Raw genomic sequence first — 15015 nt, 5'->3', positions numbered from 1 at the left:
CTCCCTCTGCTTCCACTGGCTCACAGGAAAACAAGAAAGAGAAACAAAGGTGTATGTTTGTGCACCATTTCTATTGAAGTGGTTTCTAGATGAATAAGGCACAACACCAATGCTGCACATACACAAATGGACCAGTCAATGATAATCACTGCAGGCCGCTATTGAATAACAAATGATTTGTATGAGTGACGGCAAATGTGAAATAACAGCAGGATGCCTAACATCATTTTCCCCTAATTTATTCTTTTAAAAAATGTGAGCATAAAACAACTGAATTTTATTGCAAACGCATTTCGACCATTGATGACAGCATAATGTACTTCTGTGCAGTCTAATCCAACAAAGAAATTGCTCACATTTATTCCAATGTTTTGACATGAACTAATTAGCAACATTGTTATTTTTCAATCAGTATCCCAATAACAATAAATATTACGCTGTCTCATCATCCCTGCTCACCATGCATACCACCACCCACACTCACCATTCCAGAATCTTTGTTAACTGTCTGGTGCCTGGCCAGCATTGCAATAGGAATATGTTTTTGATTGCCTTATCTGGATAAAAAATGTTTTTTAAATGATATCGAGCAATCAATTAAGGAAGTTTGATACCACTTGATAAACCGACACCAGAAAAAATCTCTCTTTCTCGCTCTCTCTCTCTCGCTCTCTCTCTCTATATATACATCACACACATTTACAATGCTCAGTAAAAAAATGCTTGTTATTGAGTTGTTATCTTGTCTGTGGTATATGTCAAGTTTAAAAGACATATTTATTTTGACTTTTCAGAAACTAAGTTTTCAACTTACCACTTATCATTTTGGACAACTGGAAGCTGCAACAGAACGCCTCATATCCCGTTAGTTTCGCAGGGAGGTTCTGTGATTTATTTGGGCAGCCCTACTTCTCTGCTCATGAACAACCACAAGCTCGGCGTGCAACCAACAGTGTTTATTAAGTCATAAAGCACAGCTGCTGTGTTTGCCCGCAGTAAGACAAACAGAAATATGATTTAAGGTAGAATACCAGAGTGCAAATAAGTGTTTCTTAAGAGACAAATAGGACAAAAATAGAAGAGGTGATTGAGTTCCAAAATATTCCTAAAGTAACCCGCTTTGTCTGACAAGCAAAGACAAAGATGACGCAGAACCATTCTGATTTGCACACACACACCCACACCCACACACACACACAGATTGAATACCCTACCTTGGTTTCCAGAGAAGGACAAATCTTCGAGAGCTGTACGACTCAGACACAATTTGTCATGAGTCAGCTGACGCCAAGGACAAAAGGCCAATCATTTGGCTGGGAAAGTAAAGAAGGCCAGGAAAAAGAAAGGGCCGGCTATAAAGAGAACAAGGTGATGGATTAACCCAGCTATATTTGGGGTCAAGTGGATGAGATATTGGTAGTGAGGGATCCAAGCTGGCATGGAGGACACCAAAAGACTCCAAAGATGTGACGACTTCACAAGGGAGGAGAATGTGCACTCCGATACACACATGAAAAGTGTGTGTGCTCTCTCATCTTTTTTTTTTCTTTCTGGAGAGCTCAGTTCATTCGGTAATTTTACTGATTTGACATGTCATCATCATTGCTCTTTTTTTTTTATGGTACATTTTTTTATTTTGTATGTGGGTGTGTATGTGCATGTGCGTGCGTGTGAGTGTGTATTCATTAGTTCACCTAAAACCTATTAAAAAATCCCATACCGTTCACGTAAACCGAACACTTCAGAATCCTTTCTCATCTTAAGGAATGATGCAACTTACCTGGGTGGTCCGCATAAGTCTATAACCTGCTGGTCACTTGTAGTTAAAACATTCATGCGATAAATCACAACTTAAACGTTTTCCTGTGGATGTTTATCAGAAGCCAGCGGTACCATACATTCCCTGCGGGGCATTCGCACACGCACACACACACACTAAAAAGTCAGAGACTCACGGTCATTGCAAAATGAGCCTCCATAGGACGTCATGGTGCAGTCACAGGTGAAGCCCTCCCACTGCTGGAGACAAACCCCTTGATGGTAGCAGGAGTCCTCCGTACAGGTGGTACTTGGTCCTAAAGAGAGAGGAGTTTCAGGTTTGCAGGTGAGAAGATTACTCATTAAACAGCTCATTATGATTTAAGCAGGGATAGACTGATTACTGGCTGGCCCAATTTTAGGCGCTGATATTGGGCATTTATTGTGACAAATATCGGCATCTGCCCTTTTTTATAAATCTGAAGGCCGACAAAGCTGGTATTTAGCAGCAAATGCTTGTGAACATAGCAATTTTTGGGCTTCCATAAGGGTTTGTAAATGGATTTAGATTGTCGTGAAACTCGCAACATAAAACAAACACGCACGCATGTACGCACATGCTTCAGTGCCGGGACTAATTGGGTAACAAATAGAACAGATATATTCCTGTGAATAGATTATTCATTTCAAATAAATCAATACATGGTGCAGGAGATGTGTTTATGCTAGATAATACTTAAAGGCAATTTGTTTATTTTTTCAAATTGTGCTGCTGTTGGAGCAGGCTAATTACCCGGCACACTAATAAAAGGTTGCCTTAGGGAGTTAATTAAAAATTGTGTCATATTAAATAATGGAGGGTGGACTATTGATCAGCTGCCTGAAAAGTCACAGTCAGTCCACATTCCTAAGATGAGCTCACAGTGTAAATGTTGATAAAAAAGAAACCAGAATAAACAATATGGCTGTCATGATAAAAGATAGTGGGCTGAAAATTATGATTTGGGTATAACCAACATTTCGATCTTACATGTCTATTGACATCTATTTATTTTGCAAGGCTGCTAATAAAGTAGCACAGAATCAGAATCAGGGACATAAAAACCTTGATTTAGAACCACACTTGGGAAAATATTTGCTGCCAAAGAACATTTCAAGGGAAATGGTAAAAGTTCTACAGGGTTTACGTGCACAAAAGAGAGCCCCATCTTTTTCGTTCTATCATTGGCTGGCAAGGAAACAAAGTCAAGAGAGGACAACGGTGCTTGCAGAAGCACAAACAGTCGTAAAGTAAGAGATCTGTTATCTTCATCAAGGCACCGTGCAGTTTGAGTTGGACTGCACAAATCTCAAATCTCGCTGAAGGCCGTTCAGGGCTGAGCTGGTTGGAGTACAGCGGCTCAGCTCTCTGGCACATCCGAATATATGCTAATATTAGCACTCTGCAGCATTTTGGCACAGGTGGGAGTTAGCGTGACGTCTTCAAGGCGTGTTTAACTGTGTATGAAGTCAGGTAAATGTGTTGTATACCTGTAGGCAGGTAATATGTCTGTCTGGCAACAAAAAAGTTGGATCAGAGCCTCATTGTGTCAGCCAGTGTGGCCCTGGGGGAAATCAAGCCTGTGCTCTTTGACGCCCAGTACACCGTTGAGATGCGGTGGAGCGATAAAGGAGGAGGACGGTGGGGGAGGAGCGTGGGGCGCGATTGCCAAAATCCAGTGATATATCCCGGATTTAACCGGCCTGACTCTACGGGCGCATGCGGCTAGAGACTGCGGCGAGGAAAGTATGAGCAAAAGCAGAGGTAAACACGCAGGAAATGCAAGATTAATGAGGCACGCGGCGAGGAGGGCGGGGGCATCGCTGAGATTAGCTACACTGAAAGATTCTTCGCTCATGCAGGTTTTATGGTGCAATAGAGAGGATTTACAGATGACAGGGGCTTAGACTGCAAAGGCTGCCCGGGGGTTGTGAGAGCATGGGCGTGGCCACTGGTGTATATCAGTAAATAACATCCACACAAGCGTACGCTGATGCCAGGCTCGGAGGATACGGCCCGGGCAGGGAAAATAAAAACATTTACTTGGATTTAGGACGGAATAGGGCTGGGCCAGTGATTTCAAACATATCAAATCATGCACGTTGCCTCTTTTTTATGCAAAGGCAACCCACTTACCATCGCAGCCTCGGTCCACCTGGCCCACCCTGTGGAGGGCATCTGCAATCATGTCAGGGAGTCTCCCGTTCAAGTCGACAGAGGCCAGGCAGCCCTGGTAACCGTCCCGGGACGCAATTAGCTTGGGCAGATTACTGTACATGTTCTTTATCACGCCACCGATGTACAGCTCTCCTGCAAAACACAGTACATTACATCAACATAAGCAAAACAAATGACCCCACTTACGAGTTTTTCACACTCCCTGTTGATTTTGTTGTTGTTGTCAAACTAAACATAAAACTGCGGATCCCTTAAGGTGACAAAGTAGGGAAAGAATAATAATTTGCGTTATCTCGCAATCTTTGCGAGAAAAGTTTTTGGTGAGGGAAGGCAAAGTATTTTTTTCCCCCTACCGTGTCACCTTAGGGGCTCCGTATAAAACTATTGATGCGTATTGCATTCACTGGGGGGAGCTTTTTTTGTGTATTTTTTATTTTTATTTTCAGAATATTTTTTGGGGACAGAAAAAATAAATATTCAGAAAAACAGGAAGAAAAATTACTCTGAAAAACTGGGGAAATATTAAAAAAAAAAAAAAAAAAAGTTTTTCGGAGTGAATGCAATACACTTCCGTATAAAACAATTAGAAATACCGTACACATTATTTAAGACAATAAAATCAACATTGTCTAAGAATGGCCCTCTCTAACTTAATGCTAACATATAACGGAAATTGCCATGCCATTTTTTCAACTTTTGAAAAATAGACATATTTCATGAGCGGTATTTGTCAACCCTGAGCAAAATAATGTTTTAGTAGAACCTAGAAATTAGGTAGTCTTAACTCATGTATATATAAATTTGGTCAAACCTTCCAAAATTTTAGTACCATAAAGGCTGTGTGCCAAACTTCAATTTACAGCCTGTTGGAAGCAATGAGCCAAAAGGTCAATTATGCGTGGACTTTGTGTAATGGAATAAGTCAATGATGTTTGCAAACTTCTCTACAGAATTAATGAGGACTTGACACTTCATGTTTCCCCGCCTGGGCCTTACAATCAATATAATGAATTCATTAGTCTGACAGAGTGATGCGGTGAACTCGCAGCTGGGAGAACCATTTAGCAAATATGAAATTATCTGTATGGAGTTAATCTCCAAAGACCAAATGGCGCGCTTTGTTTGAGACGCCGCCGGTTGACTGCACCGCTGCGGAAAGAGGGATTGCAAGGCGTAGTGTGCACTGCAAAAATGACTTTGGCAAGCTGTTTTGCTCTTTTTTTATGATTTGTGCAAAGGGTTCTTTTGTGGTAACTGTATTCCACTGCATTTTTTCTACAATGGAAAACACTTTTCACTAAGTCCTTCTATGTTAATAAATAAACCAATCCTGCCTTTGCAATGGCTCAACCTTGTTGGAGGTAACAAAAACGGCAGAGGCCCCAGAATCGAACCCTGTGGAACACCATACGTTCCCTTATACATGTGAATTAATATTGCACATATTTGTCCGACATAGTATGAAGGGATTACAATAATAAAGAAATCACACAATGTACTATCACAACAATCACAAGTCGACTACTGAGCGCACCAAATTCCCTGAGTGCACCAAATTCCCTGCAGCCAAGCAATGTACAGTAGCATGATTACCTGCAGCCAATGATGGCCAAATGGGGCGTATCATCACAAATTATTTGAGTCGGGTGTATGTCTTGACCTCTGCCGAACCCCTGGGGTTCGATCGAACCCAGGTTAAGAACCACTGGCCAAATATTATTAATTATTAAAGTTTAAGGTAATAATTACCTTAAACTTTAAGGTAATACGCATTATTCGGAAAGATTGCGTATCATAAGAATTGCTATCCAAATGAGATATTTTACCTGAGCGGACCAACTTTTTGCTCCACATTATGTACCGTGTGTTACAGTGATGAGTAACCACTTTCCCGAGTGCCCTGGTCTGACTCTGCTGTCCGAGCAGTGATGAATGCTTGTGCTGCAGAACAGCACGGAGCGAACCAAAAGGCACGAGCAATTATAGCCGTGCAGACATCACCAGAGACCGAACACCTCCGCGTCTCCATGGTTACCGTAATGACCTCTTATGGGCCAGCGAAGGGAGTCGGGGAAACTAAGATGCTGAGCTCAAACAGGCCCCTGACAGCAGAACGTGCAGGACCGTGCTGACATAACATTTATGGAGGCCAATCAAGAGTTTTGGGAGGTAGCTTTCTGCACGTCTTGTTTATCGCAACTTTAAGACGAGCCAATTTTGTCCACTGAACTTTCATCAGTTCAGTGGCAGCCAAAAGATGACCTTTCGAAGATATCCTTGGCCTGTAAATGGGATCTCCATGTAGAATCAAAGCAAATGCATTCGCTCTTGTTTGTTGAAGATGTTTGACTTTCAATCCAGAAGACGACAGGTGATGCCGCAAACCTTCTCCTCTGTTTAGGGAGGGCTTTTCTAATTTGACATAGTTTGACATCTAGTCCTCCATATCCAGAATTTGGACATGGTCATTCTTAAAAGGACTAAAGGAATGTCCCTCCCTGAAACAGAAAGGAACCACTGACTCTGGACCCGAAGAATCCGCATGCCGTTGTTACTCTATGTGCCTGTGTAATGCCTGCTTAGTCTCTCCAATGTACTTTATTTTACTTACAAAAATGCATAGGTATGGCTTTCATGGACATGGTCTGAAGTGGCTTAGTAATGATTTACATAATAGATTGGAATATGTCAGTATAAAAGGTATAGAGTCTGAGAGGCATATGATACAATGTGGGGTACCACAAGTTTCCATTTTAGGGCCTTTTTTATTTTTAAATATATATTTAATCTTGCTGCAGTATTAAACACTGTATGTCCAATATTATTTGAAGACAATACAGATTTTTTTCTGCTCTCATGAAGTTAACAATGGCCTTGATGCATTTTCAAACAAATAAATTGGCATTAAATGTGAACAAATATAACTTTATGGTATTTTCAGGGAAAATGAATTATAATTTGGATTCAGTGAAAGTGCATATTACCTGCACAAAGAAACCAAGAACTCAATTCCAACAGAATGCTGAGCGGCAAATGCGTGATGCCCCGACCACTGTGCTCATTTTGCACGACTGTTTTTTGCATTCCGGGGTATTGCGCGACAAATTGGTATTTAACATGCACACTTTACCACCCACAAAAAGAGCAGAATAGAGAGTGGAAATTAGATTGGCTCCTAGTAGCTATTGATCAGTTTGGTAGTTGGCGTTCATTGAGCAAGAAGCAGTTTAGTCTTTCACCTTTCAGGGGAATCTTCAAGTTACTGCTAAATAATGATGCGTTTCTTCCTTGTCAAGGCGGTCAAGAGGGTTGAAATATGTGGCGAGAAAGGAAAATGTGTTATCCTGCATGGGCTTTATACTAGACAGTGTAATCATGTGACATGTGCCATGGCACTTATTTTGGCATTAGTCAATCAAGTGGCTGGAATAATGATGCCGCAGTGTGTTTTGTAAGCATCCATTTAGTCAGACTGGAGTGCGGCTCTGGTTCCAGATTGTGTCCTCGGCTGGTGTCACCATGTTTTTGTAGCCAAGACTGAATTTATTCTTCATAAACACAAACACTATTCATTTAAAAAAATAATAATTTTTATTTCCGCCCATTCAGCATCTTCATAGATTCAAACCCCCTGCGGGCTGTTGTGTTAAAACTGTTCAAGCTGTGCCTTACTTCTGCAGAGGGGAGTGTATATGCAGACAGAGAAAAAAACACATACAGTAATATAAACAATACACAGTACATGGAGGTATTTTATTATAACTTTTCAGTGAGTCTTTCAGGGGTTCTAAAATTGTGCAGCATCATTACACACTTTCAACGCTCCCTCTATCAAGGTTATTACTGTTAATAAAAACAAAACAAAAAATAAAAATAAAATAGTTTTGCTACCGAAATAGATTAAATCATTCACTCCCAGCCATTTTCACTGAAGCAATCCCCTTCACTGTTTTACTGGATTTTGACTAATTTTGCAAGGCCCACAGAATATTGTGTTCTATTGCTATAAAAACATGGAACCTACTAAAAGAAAGATTAGAGTCTCTTCTTTCATCAGAAAAAAAGTACATTTCTATCTGTTTCCGTTGTGTAGCAATTAGCATTAGACTATGGCTAAGTTTCATCATTATTCACAAATCTATTTAGAATTGTGAGTAAGTGAGCTTTTTTTCAACATGGCCCTGGTTAATCTATTTTGCTTTGCTGCCACCTGATGGTCGTTTGTGTATTAACTACCATTTCTTCAACCGTTCTTTGCAGTTGAGAGGCTGCATCAAAGCCTTCTGTATGCTCTTGCGTAAAAAACCCCCATAGAAAACATATAAATACGTCTTTGGGACACTTAAAACATTTAAAATAGAACATATTTATACGTTTTGGGGAGTGAATGAGTTAAAAATTATAACGCTTCAAAAAAAACTAACAAACTGGAACTAGATTTTATGTTGATAAAACAAAAAAATTATAGTGTAACTGTCATTTGTTTTTGTCTTTGTCAATTAATATGAGGTTGGGTTCAAAACAAACATGGTGAAGCAGCATTTAGATCTTATGCTGCACGCAAATGGAACAGGTTGACATCAGAAATTAAGTTAGCTCAGAGTAGAAAGGTTAAAAGCATTCTCCCATTCCTTTCATTAAGGTGTGTTAAGCATTTTTAAAATCAATTTCACTAAACGGTCTTCAGGAATTTCACAAAGCTACTTTTTATTGATTTCTTCTGCTTTTAAATATCTTTAAATCTTTTGTTATGCATGTTAATGCCTTGATGTTGTGCTCGTGGCTGTTGCCTTGTGCATTAAAGTGCTCTAAAAAAAAAAAGTCCCTGTGCCTTGTGGGGTTCATTTTAAACACATTTATTTTGGTATCGCTGTAACGCCGTACAGAAGAATGAAGGTAAATAAACAAAATAAAATAACAACTAACTAAATTTTTAAGAATCCTAAACTATTGCCCTCCATATGAGATGTCTATCTGGTTCAGTGTCTTTTGCTTTTGCCTTGGCTGAGGCCCCTCAAGTGCTTAATTTGACCTGTCATTCCGCTTGCCCATATTTTTGTCTGTCATAGTTGACCTTGTTGTCATACATCTTCCATACTTCACACTTTCCTTTACTTGATTCTTTTCCTACCAGTTTTATATCCACCATCGCGGCTCATTAGCTCTAAAGCTCCCCCAGTAGATATAAAGTAGACTGTAATTGACTTTTCTCATGAGTGCACTAAAAGATACATTTGTCACAGGAGGATGAAAAATGACATTCATATGTGAAATAACACTCATTGTCAAGTTTCCTTGATGATGAACACGACGGTGGCCGTTCAAAGCATAATTGATAAGATCGACCGTCAGCGATCAAACCGAACTCGACGGCGGCACGTGAAGTTAACATTTCTCGCACCGTCTCCTCGCCACCCGCGAAGTCTCCGATTACGCCAGGCTGGAGTTGAGACATTCATACTACCTGACGTGAGGCACTAATCCAGTTACGCTGCGTGCGATTTGTTTGGCTATTATCATGCAAATGCATACGAGGCCTGCTTTGACAGGGCTTCATTACAAAGCCTTCACCTCCGTCATTTGCGATTCTACACCAGGTGCAAATTGAAGCGCTGTTCAAAAGGAAATTATTCAGCGGATGTATTGCATATCCAGTGCAGGCATCACACTCATGTAATGCTTATTTATTCAGCCTACAACCAGATGTAAACAATGTTTGGTGTATTTATTTATTTTAATGAACTGCACTTGAATCACTTGTATGCTCAATATGACTATGGCTAGTTTAAAGGGAAGCTCCTTGTTCTCCATAGCCTTTTTTTTTTTTTTTAAATAAAGATAGCTGGAAGGTTCTTTTTGTTTTTATTTTGTAAACACACACACAAAGAGACTTTCTACAGGCAAGATAAAGCTCGGAGAATTGTTTCTTTTCTTTGATACACAGGTAGAAGCATGCCTGGGAGATTGTGGGAATTGCTATATCTGTGTTTTAGTCCCAGACTGCGCTGTGTGCATTCAGCATATTTCTAGAAACGTACAAATTCGTCGACACATTTGTCAAGAGGATTCCTCGAGCTGTGTTTATTCTGGAGTGTAATTCCAGTGGACGTTAATACTGATGGGCTAATTAAATCCTTGTACAAACAGGATAGATATTTCAAATGGTTCCAATTGAGCTGCCATTAAGAGGCCAGATGCCGGCCAGCTGGCAGGAACTGACTTGTTACCTTTGAGGTCCAGGTTGCGGGCTCCATTGGAGTGCTGCGTCACGGTGCGCGAGTCGATCTTAAGCGTGTGGATGTTGTTGGCGTCCCGGGACACCACCACATTGTGCCACTGGTTGTCGTTGAGCGGCTTGTCCGAGTTGCCCTTCATTAGCGACGGGCCGTTGCCAAGGTCAAAGACGTAGTGGACGTATCTGGGGAGGGAGGCGGTAACAATGACAAAGATGATGATGATAATGATGATGCCCGTGTGTGTGTGTTCCAAATATAATTCATCTGCCGTCCTCTGTGCCTCTTCACGCCACACCAATTTGTCTGGAGGTGCTTTAAGATGGATGACACGTCGCTCGCAATGCCTAATGGCTCCATATTTTCCATGTCACCAATTTGTTTGTATTTTATTTAAAGTGTACATCACCTGCTCATTGGCATGCACATGGGTACACAGCCTTAAACAGGAAATCAAGCCCAAAATTTTCTTTACTTTTTTTTTTTTAAGTCCAGCCCATGGGGGCGGCCATTTTGTCACTTGATGTCGACCCAAAATTACATCACAGGTGCTCAGCGGTTAGGAAACGACCAATATCAGCTGACCTGCTTTTTTTGTGTGTGTGTGTGGGGGGGGGGGGGGGGGGGTCGGGTTGAGTTTGGTCACGTGACATTTGCAAGATGAGCTGTGATTGGTTGTTACTAGAGTTAGACTGATGTGTTTTTTCAGGGCTGATACCAGTTATTAGTAGTCAAGGATGCCGATAACCGATATTTGGAGCCGAAATTCATTTTCATGAAAAGAAAAAAATATTGGCATCAAAATGATTTTTTTTTAATCCAGCTCTTAAATGTTTAGAATTTTTAAGCATATGTTTATTGAACAACTTTTAGAGTTCGTAAAACATTGGAGTACAAAATAATAATAAATGTCAATCAATAGACATCTCTGTTTTAAAAATCGAACAAAAAGTTCAGGGATCTCCCGGAGGCAGTAACATGTCTTCAAAAGTTCCCTATTGTTTTCTACAGCAAATAAAGGTTATTCAAATTTCAAAATATCTGAACTATTAAACAAAAACAGAAGGTGTAGGGAGTTCCCAGGGTCCGCGGCACTGAAAATTTAAATAATTAGTTCCCTGAAGTTTTTTTTCTTTCTCCATGAACACTTTTAAATGGATCTATTATCACCCGTATGATTCTTCAAAATGGCCAATGTCGACATTAATCAAAATGCTAAATGTCGGGGCCGATAATCGGCCCAGCTGATATTCGGTCTAACCCTAGTTGTTACCTCAGCACTGAGCAACTGTGATGTCATTTTCAATCAGCAGCAAGTAGAAAAATGGCCGCCCCCTGAGATAGATAAAAGCAACTTGATTTTGCTACTATATTTTTCACAAACGCAATATTAATCAGAATACCGTGTTTAGACTAGTGGGGCTGCATAGAAAATATTATTTTTACAGACTTTTTGGGTTTGACTAGCCCTTTAAGATTAGTGTCGCTCCCCCAAATATATTTTTTTTTTTTGCAGACATAATTTGGGTTTGGGGCCGATGCTATTTTGGCTGTTGCATTCAAAACGAGCGCAGCACCAAATCCTTGGCTTTTTGTCTTCATAATACTGCTAAATAGGGAACACGAGGAAGCAAAAGCCTCTTTTCTAGTATCATTATAAAGAGATTTTAGGGGAAAATAAGTTTCTATTGAATTCGTCCTTGAATGCACGCTCACCCTTTGACAAGCTCCACAACAATGAAGTCGCTCCCATCACCAGAGTTGAAGAGCATCAGGCCGTCGGGCGTGGTGGTTTTAAACTGGAAAAACAGGTGCATGGACGCGTATGCCTGCAGCGTGGCCAGCGCCAAGTAGCTGCCTTTGGTCCGGAACGCCACCGGGTCGGCGATGATGTGGCGCATGCCGAAGCGGGCGTTGAGCTCGCAGTAGGAGATGTCGCCGTTCTTGCACTGGTCGAGGTAGGGCACGCCGTTGAAGGTCAGGCCCTGGAGGTGGCCGATGAAGTTTGACGGCACCAACGAGATGAAACGGCGCTCCGTCATGATGCCCGTCTCGATGTTGTGGAACTCCAGACGTGTGTGGGCGCCAGTCATCTGGCCTGGAATGATGATGATGATGATGAGGGACTGATAAACATCGTTCATTTAGAGAGGGCGAATAATGACGTTGCGCTGCTCTGCTTCAGGCAAACGGAAGGTGTCGAGGGAACTATTGAGCTTGACATTAGGCGACCATGATTACAAGTTCCATCAGGGTGCAAATTCGATATTTAGTTTCATTTGCAGCGCAGGAAATGAGACAAACATTACATAAAGCATGGATGTGATTATTAGTTTACTTGGATTTCGGAGTGTTGTGGCTGCACAGCATGGAAATTAAAAGTTCCAGGATTCATTTTTTTGCCTCATAAAGCAGGCCGACCTTGACAGGGTCATCCGTTGCTCCCGGACGCACCGCACCCACTCCATTCCCTTCCCTTCATCCAACTTGCACCTTTTTCTTCGCCTCTGTCCTTATCCTCAGCTACAGTCCTTTGCCCAGGGCCGCATTATGTGACTCCGCCTCATCTTTTGACCGTTCATCCTTCCACTGGCTCTTTTGTACGCAGTTCTACCGCCGCATACACCTCAGAGCTTTCAATACAGCCGAGACCGATTTAAAAATAAATGTGTTCTTTCTCCGCCATCAAGCGCTTTTGATAATACACAACTAACCTTCCACAGTGACGTTGTCCACAGACAGCTGCAGGCTCTTGCCTCTTCGCACCACCTTCACCGTGTGCCACTCGTTATCGTTCAGCTTCTGGCCCGCAAACAGAGTCTCGGGTCCTTTGCCTGTGGATGAGCGAGGAAGGGAAATCACGGCATTGCAGTAATTGTGTGTACGTGTGTGTGTGCACGTGTGTGAGAATGTGAGTGCCCCATTAACACGCATGTTTTTTTCTGCACAGTCGGTGACAAAGCAAGTAGAGAAAACCCAGAAAAGTTGATGCGAGTTTTTCCAACATACATACTGGAACATGTTGCTAATTAAAAATAAGTAAATACTGCAAGCATAAAAAAGGGCTACAAAATGATGAAAAATCAAGTTGTTCTCTCGGGACGTATCTGCTAAATGCGCTGAAATCCCGCCCTCACTCAACTGTCAATCAAGTATGACTTGAGACTAGTGGTGGGAATCTTTGAATGTTTCACGATTCGATTATGATTTTTGGGTGTGCGATTCAATTCAGAATCCATTTTCGATTAAGAACGATTTTTGATTCAAAATGATTTGATTGACAATGATTTTTGCTTCAATTTATAGATGTTCAAGGAATCGTAATGATCTACTCCAGTCTGACTCGCTAATGCTAATTAGTGCTTAACTCGCGGCACTTTTATCACTCAAAAGAACGGCTCTACGCTGCAAAAATAAAACTTTTATTGGAATAACTTGATCGTGACTTTTTCCTTCTACTCTCTAATGTGGCTACAACTTAACAGTGTATCAGACCGCGTGGAACCACACTGCCCCTAAGTGGCCAAATTGGGTATAACATGAGCAGCGCCAAATAAAGGCACACACAAACAAAGGGAAGACAGTATAAAATAATTTAAATAAAAATTTAGATAAAAAAATAAAACCCCACCAGTTTGCAAAATAAAATGTGTATTTTTCGAATTCTCTTCACCATGAATTTAGAAAATGTTGGGTTCTTGTATTCCCTATCTCCATGCAGCTTAAGGAAGTGTTCCTTTAATTTTGCTTGATAGCTAGTTGTCTCAACGATTTATAGAGCACTTTGAAACAACCACCACCGTTTTCTTATGATGGAACCCTGGAGCAGCAGATACAATGAAAACAGCAAAGGCCCCATAATTGAACCTTGCACGACTATGCCGTATGAGTTTGCTTTTGTTGTTCTTAAAAAAAACGTAGCGTTTCTTTGCTATTTTCCATCTAAAATTTCATTAATATTCATTGTTTCGTCGTCCCCCCAAACATACCTTACTTTATCGTTCGACATTGTATCCGGTCTTGCTAGTGGTTATTCGCAAAAACCTGTTTCCATAGCCAAAATTTTCCTTTTTTCAATATGCTTCCAAATCCACCCCCCTCTAAGCGTAAAAACTTTTTTTTGCAAATGTTGGGCCTTTTTTGAATTTCTAGCGTTTCCATTCAGTTTTATTTTCGCATTTCTTGAAAATTCTAATAAAAATGGGTGAATGGAAACCCAACTTGTGTGACATGCACACACACTCAGCCGGTAACGAGGCACTCTAAAGCAGTCTTCATTGAATCACTTCATCCACCAGGTTGGGAGTGACAAACATCCAAATGTGCTTATAAAGATGTTTTCAATCAAAAAATAGGGATGTTCGATACCACTATTTTTTTTCAGACTCAACTCTTGACTAGTCACCAATACAGATACCAGTAGTACTTTTGATACCTAAAATTTGCCAATAATAAATGACAGATAATTTTAAAGAAAGACATACATCCCAAAATAGGATATATATGTATTTTTTAATTGCCAATACCTTGAAGTGAGGCCTGGAATCGGCCCGATACCACTTGCCCATCCCTAGAAAAGACCTTAAGCATTGTGTGCTCTGCTGAACATATTGTCAACTAAATGTGCCAAAATCACACGTGGGTCACGAGGGCTGGCAGCCAGGCTTAGAGTAATGATCAAAACGACAATGGCACACAACAAGAGGGGCCCTGGGCACTTCCTGGCAAGACGGCAGCTGAGCCAGCCGTGTGACTCACGGTCACACATGGTGGCGGGAAGGAGGTGGTGGTGTAGACATTTGTCAG

At 41.1% G+C, this 15015-nt stretch overlaps 1 protein-coding gene across 7 annotated transcripts in view; it reads right to left on the bottom strand.

The window, feature by feature from the left end:
• The window catches only part of nrxn2b (neurexin 2b), a 273390-nt gene that overhangs the window by 111157 nt on the left and 147218 nt on the right, over positions 1-15015 (bottom strand). For all 7 annotated transcript variants that reach the window (XM_086058190.1, XM_086058189.1, XM_086058195.1 and 4 more), the window contains 5 exons: positions 12924-13043; positions 11926-12307; positions 10204-10394; positions 3935-4108; positions 1956-2075 (listed from right to left, as the gene is read on the bottom strand). In XM_086058190.1, coding sequence (XP_085914316.1) covers positions 1956-2075; positions 3935-4108; positions 10204-10394; positions 11926-12307; positions 12924-13043 — 987 coding nt within the window. The remainder of the gene's footprint in view (positions 1-1955; positions 2076-3934; positions 4109-10203; positions 10395-11925; positions 12308-12923; positions 13044-15015) is intronic.

This window comes from Leptonotus elevatus, chromosome 17, assembly GCF_054856555.1.
Source record: "Leptonotus elevatus isolate MCC_2025b chromosome 17, RoL_Lele_1.0, whole genome shotgun sequence".
Classification (NCBI taxonomy): domain Eukaryota; kingdom Metazoa; phylum Chordata; class Actinopteri; order Syngnathiformes; family Syngnathidae; genus Leptonotus; species Leptonotus elevatus.
The sequence above is the reverse complement of the archived record's forward strand: the minus strand, read 5'-3'. Positions and strand labels throughout refer to the sequence as shown.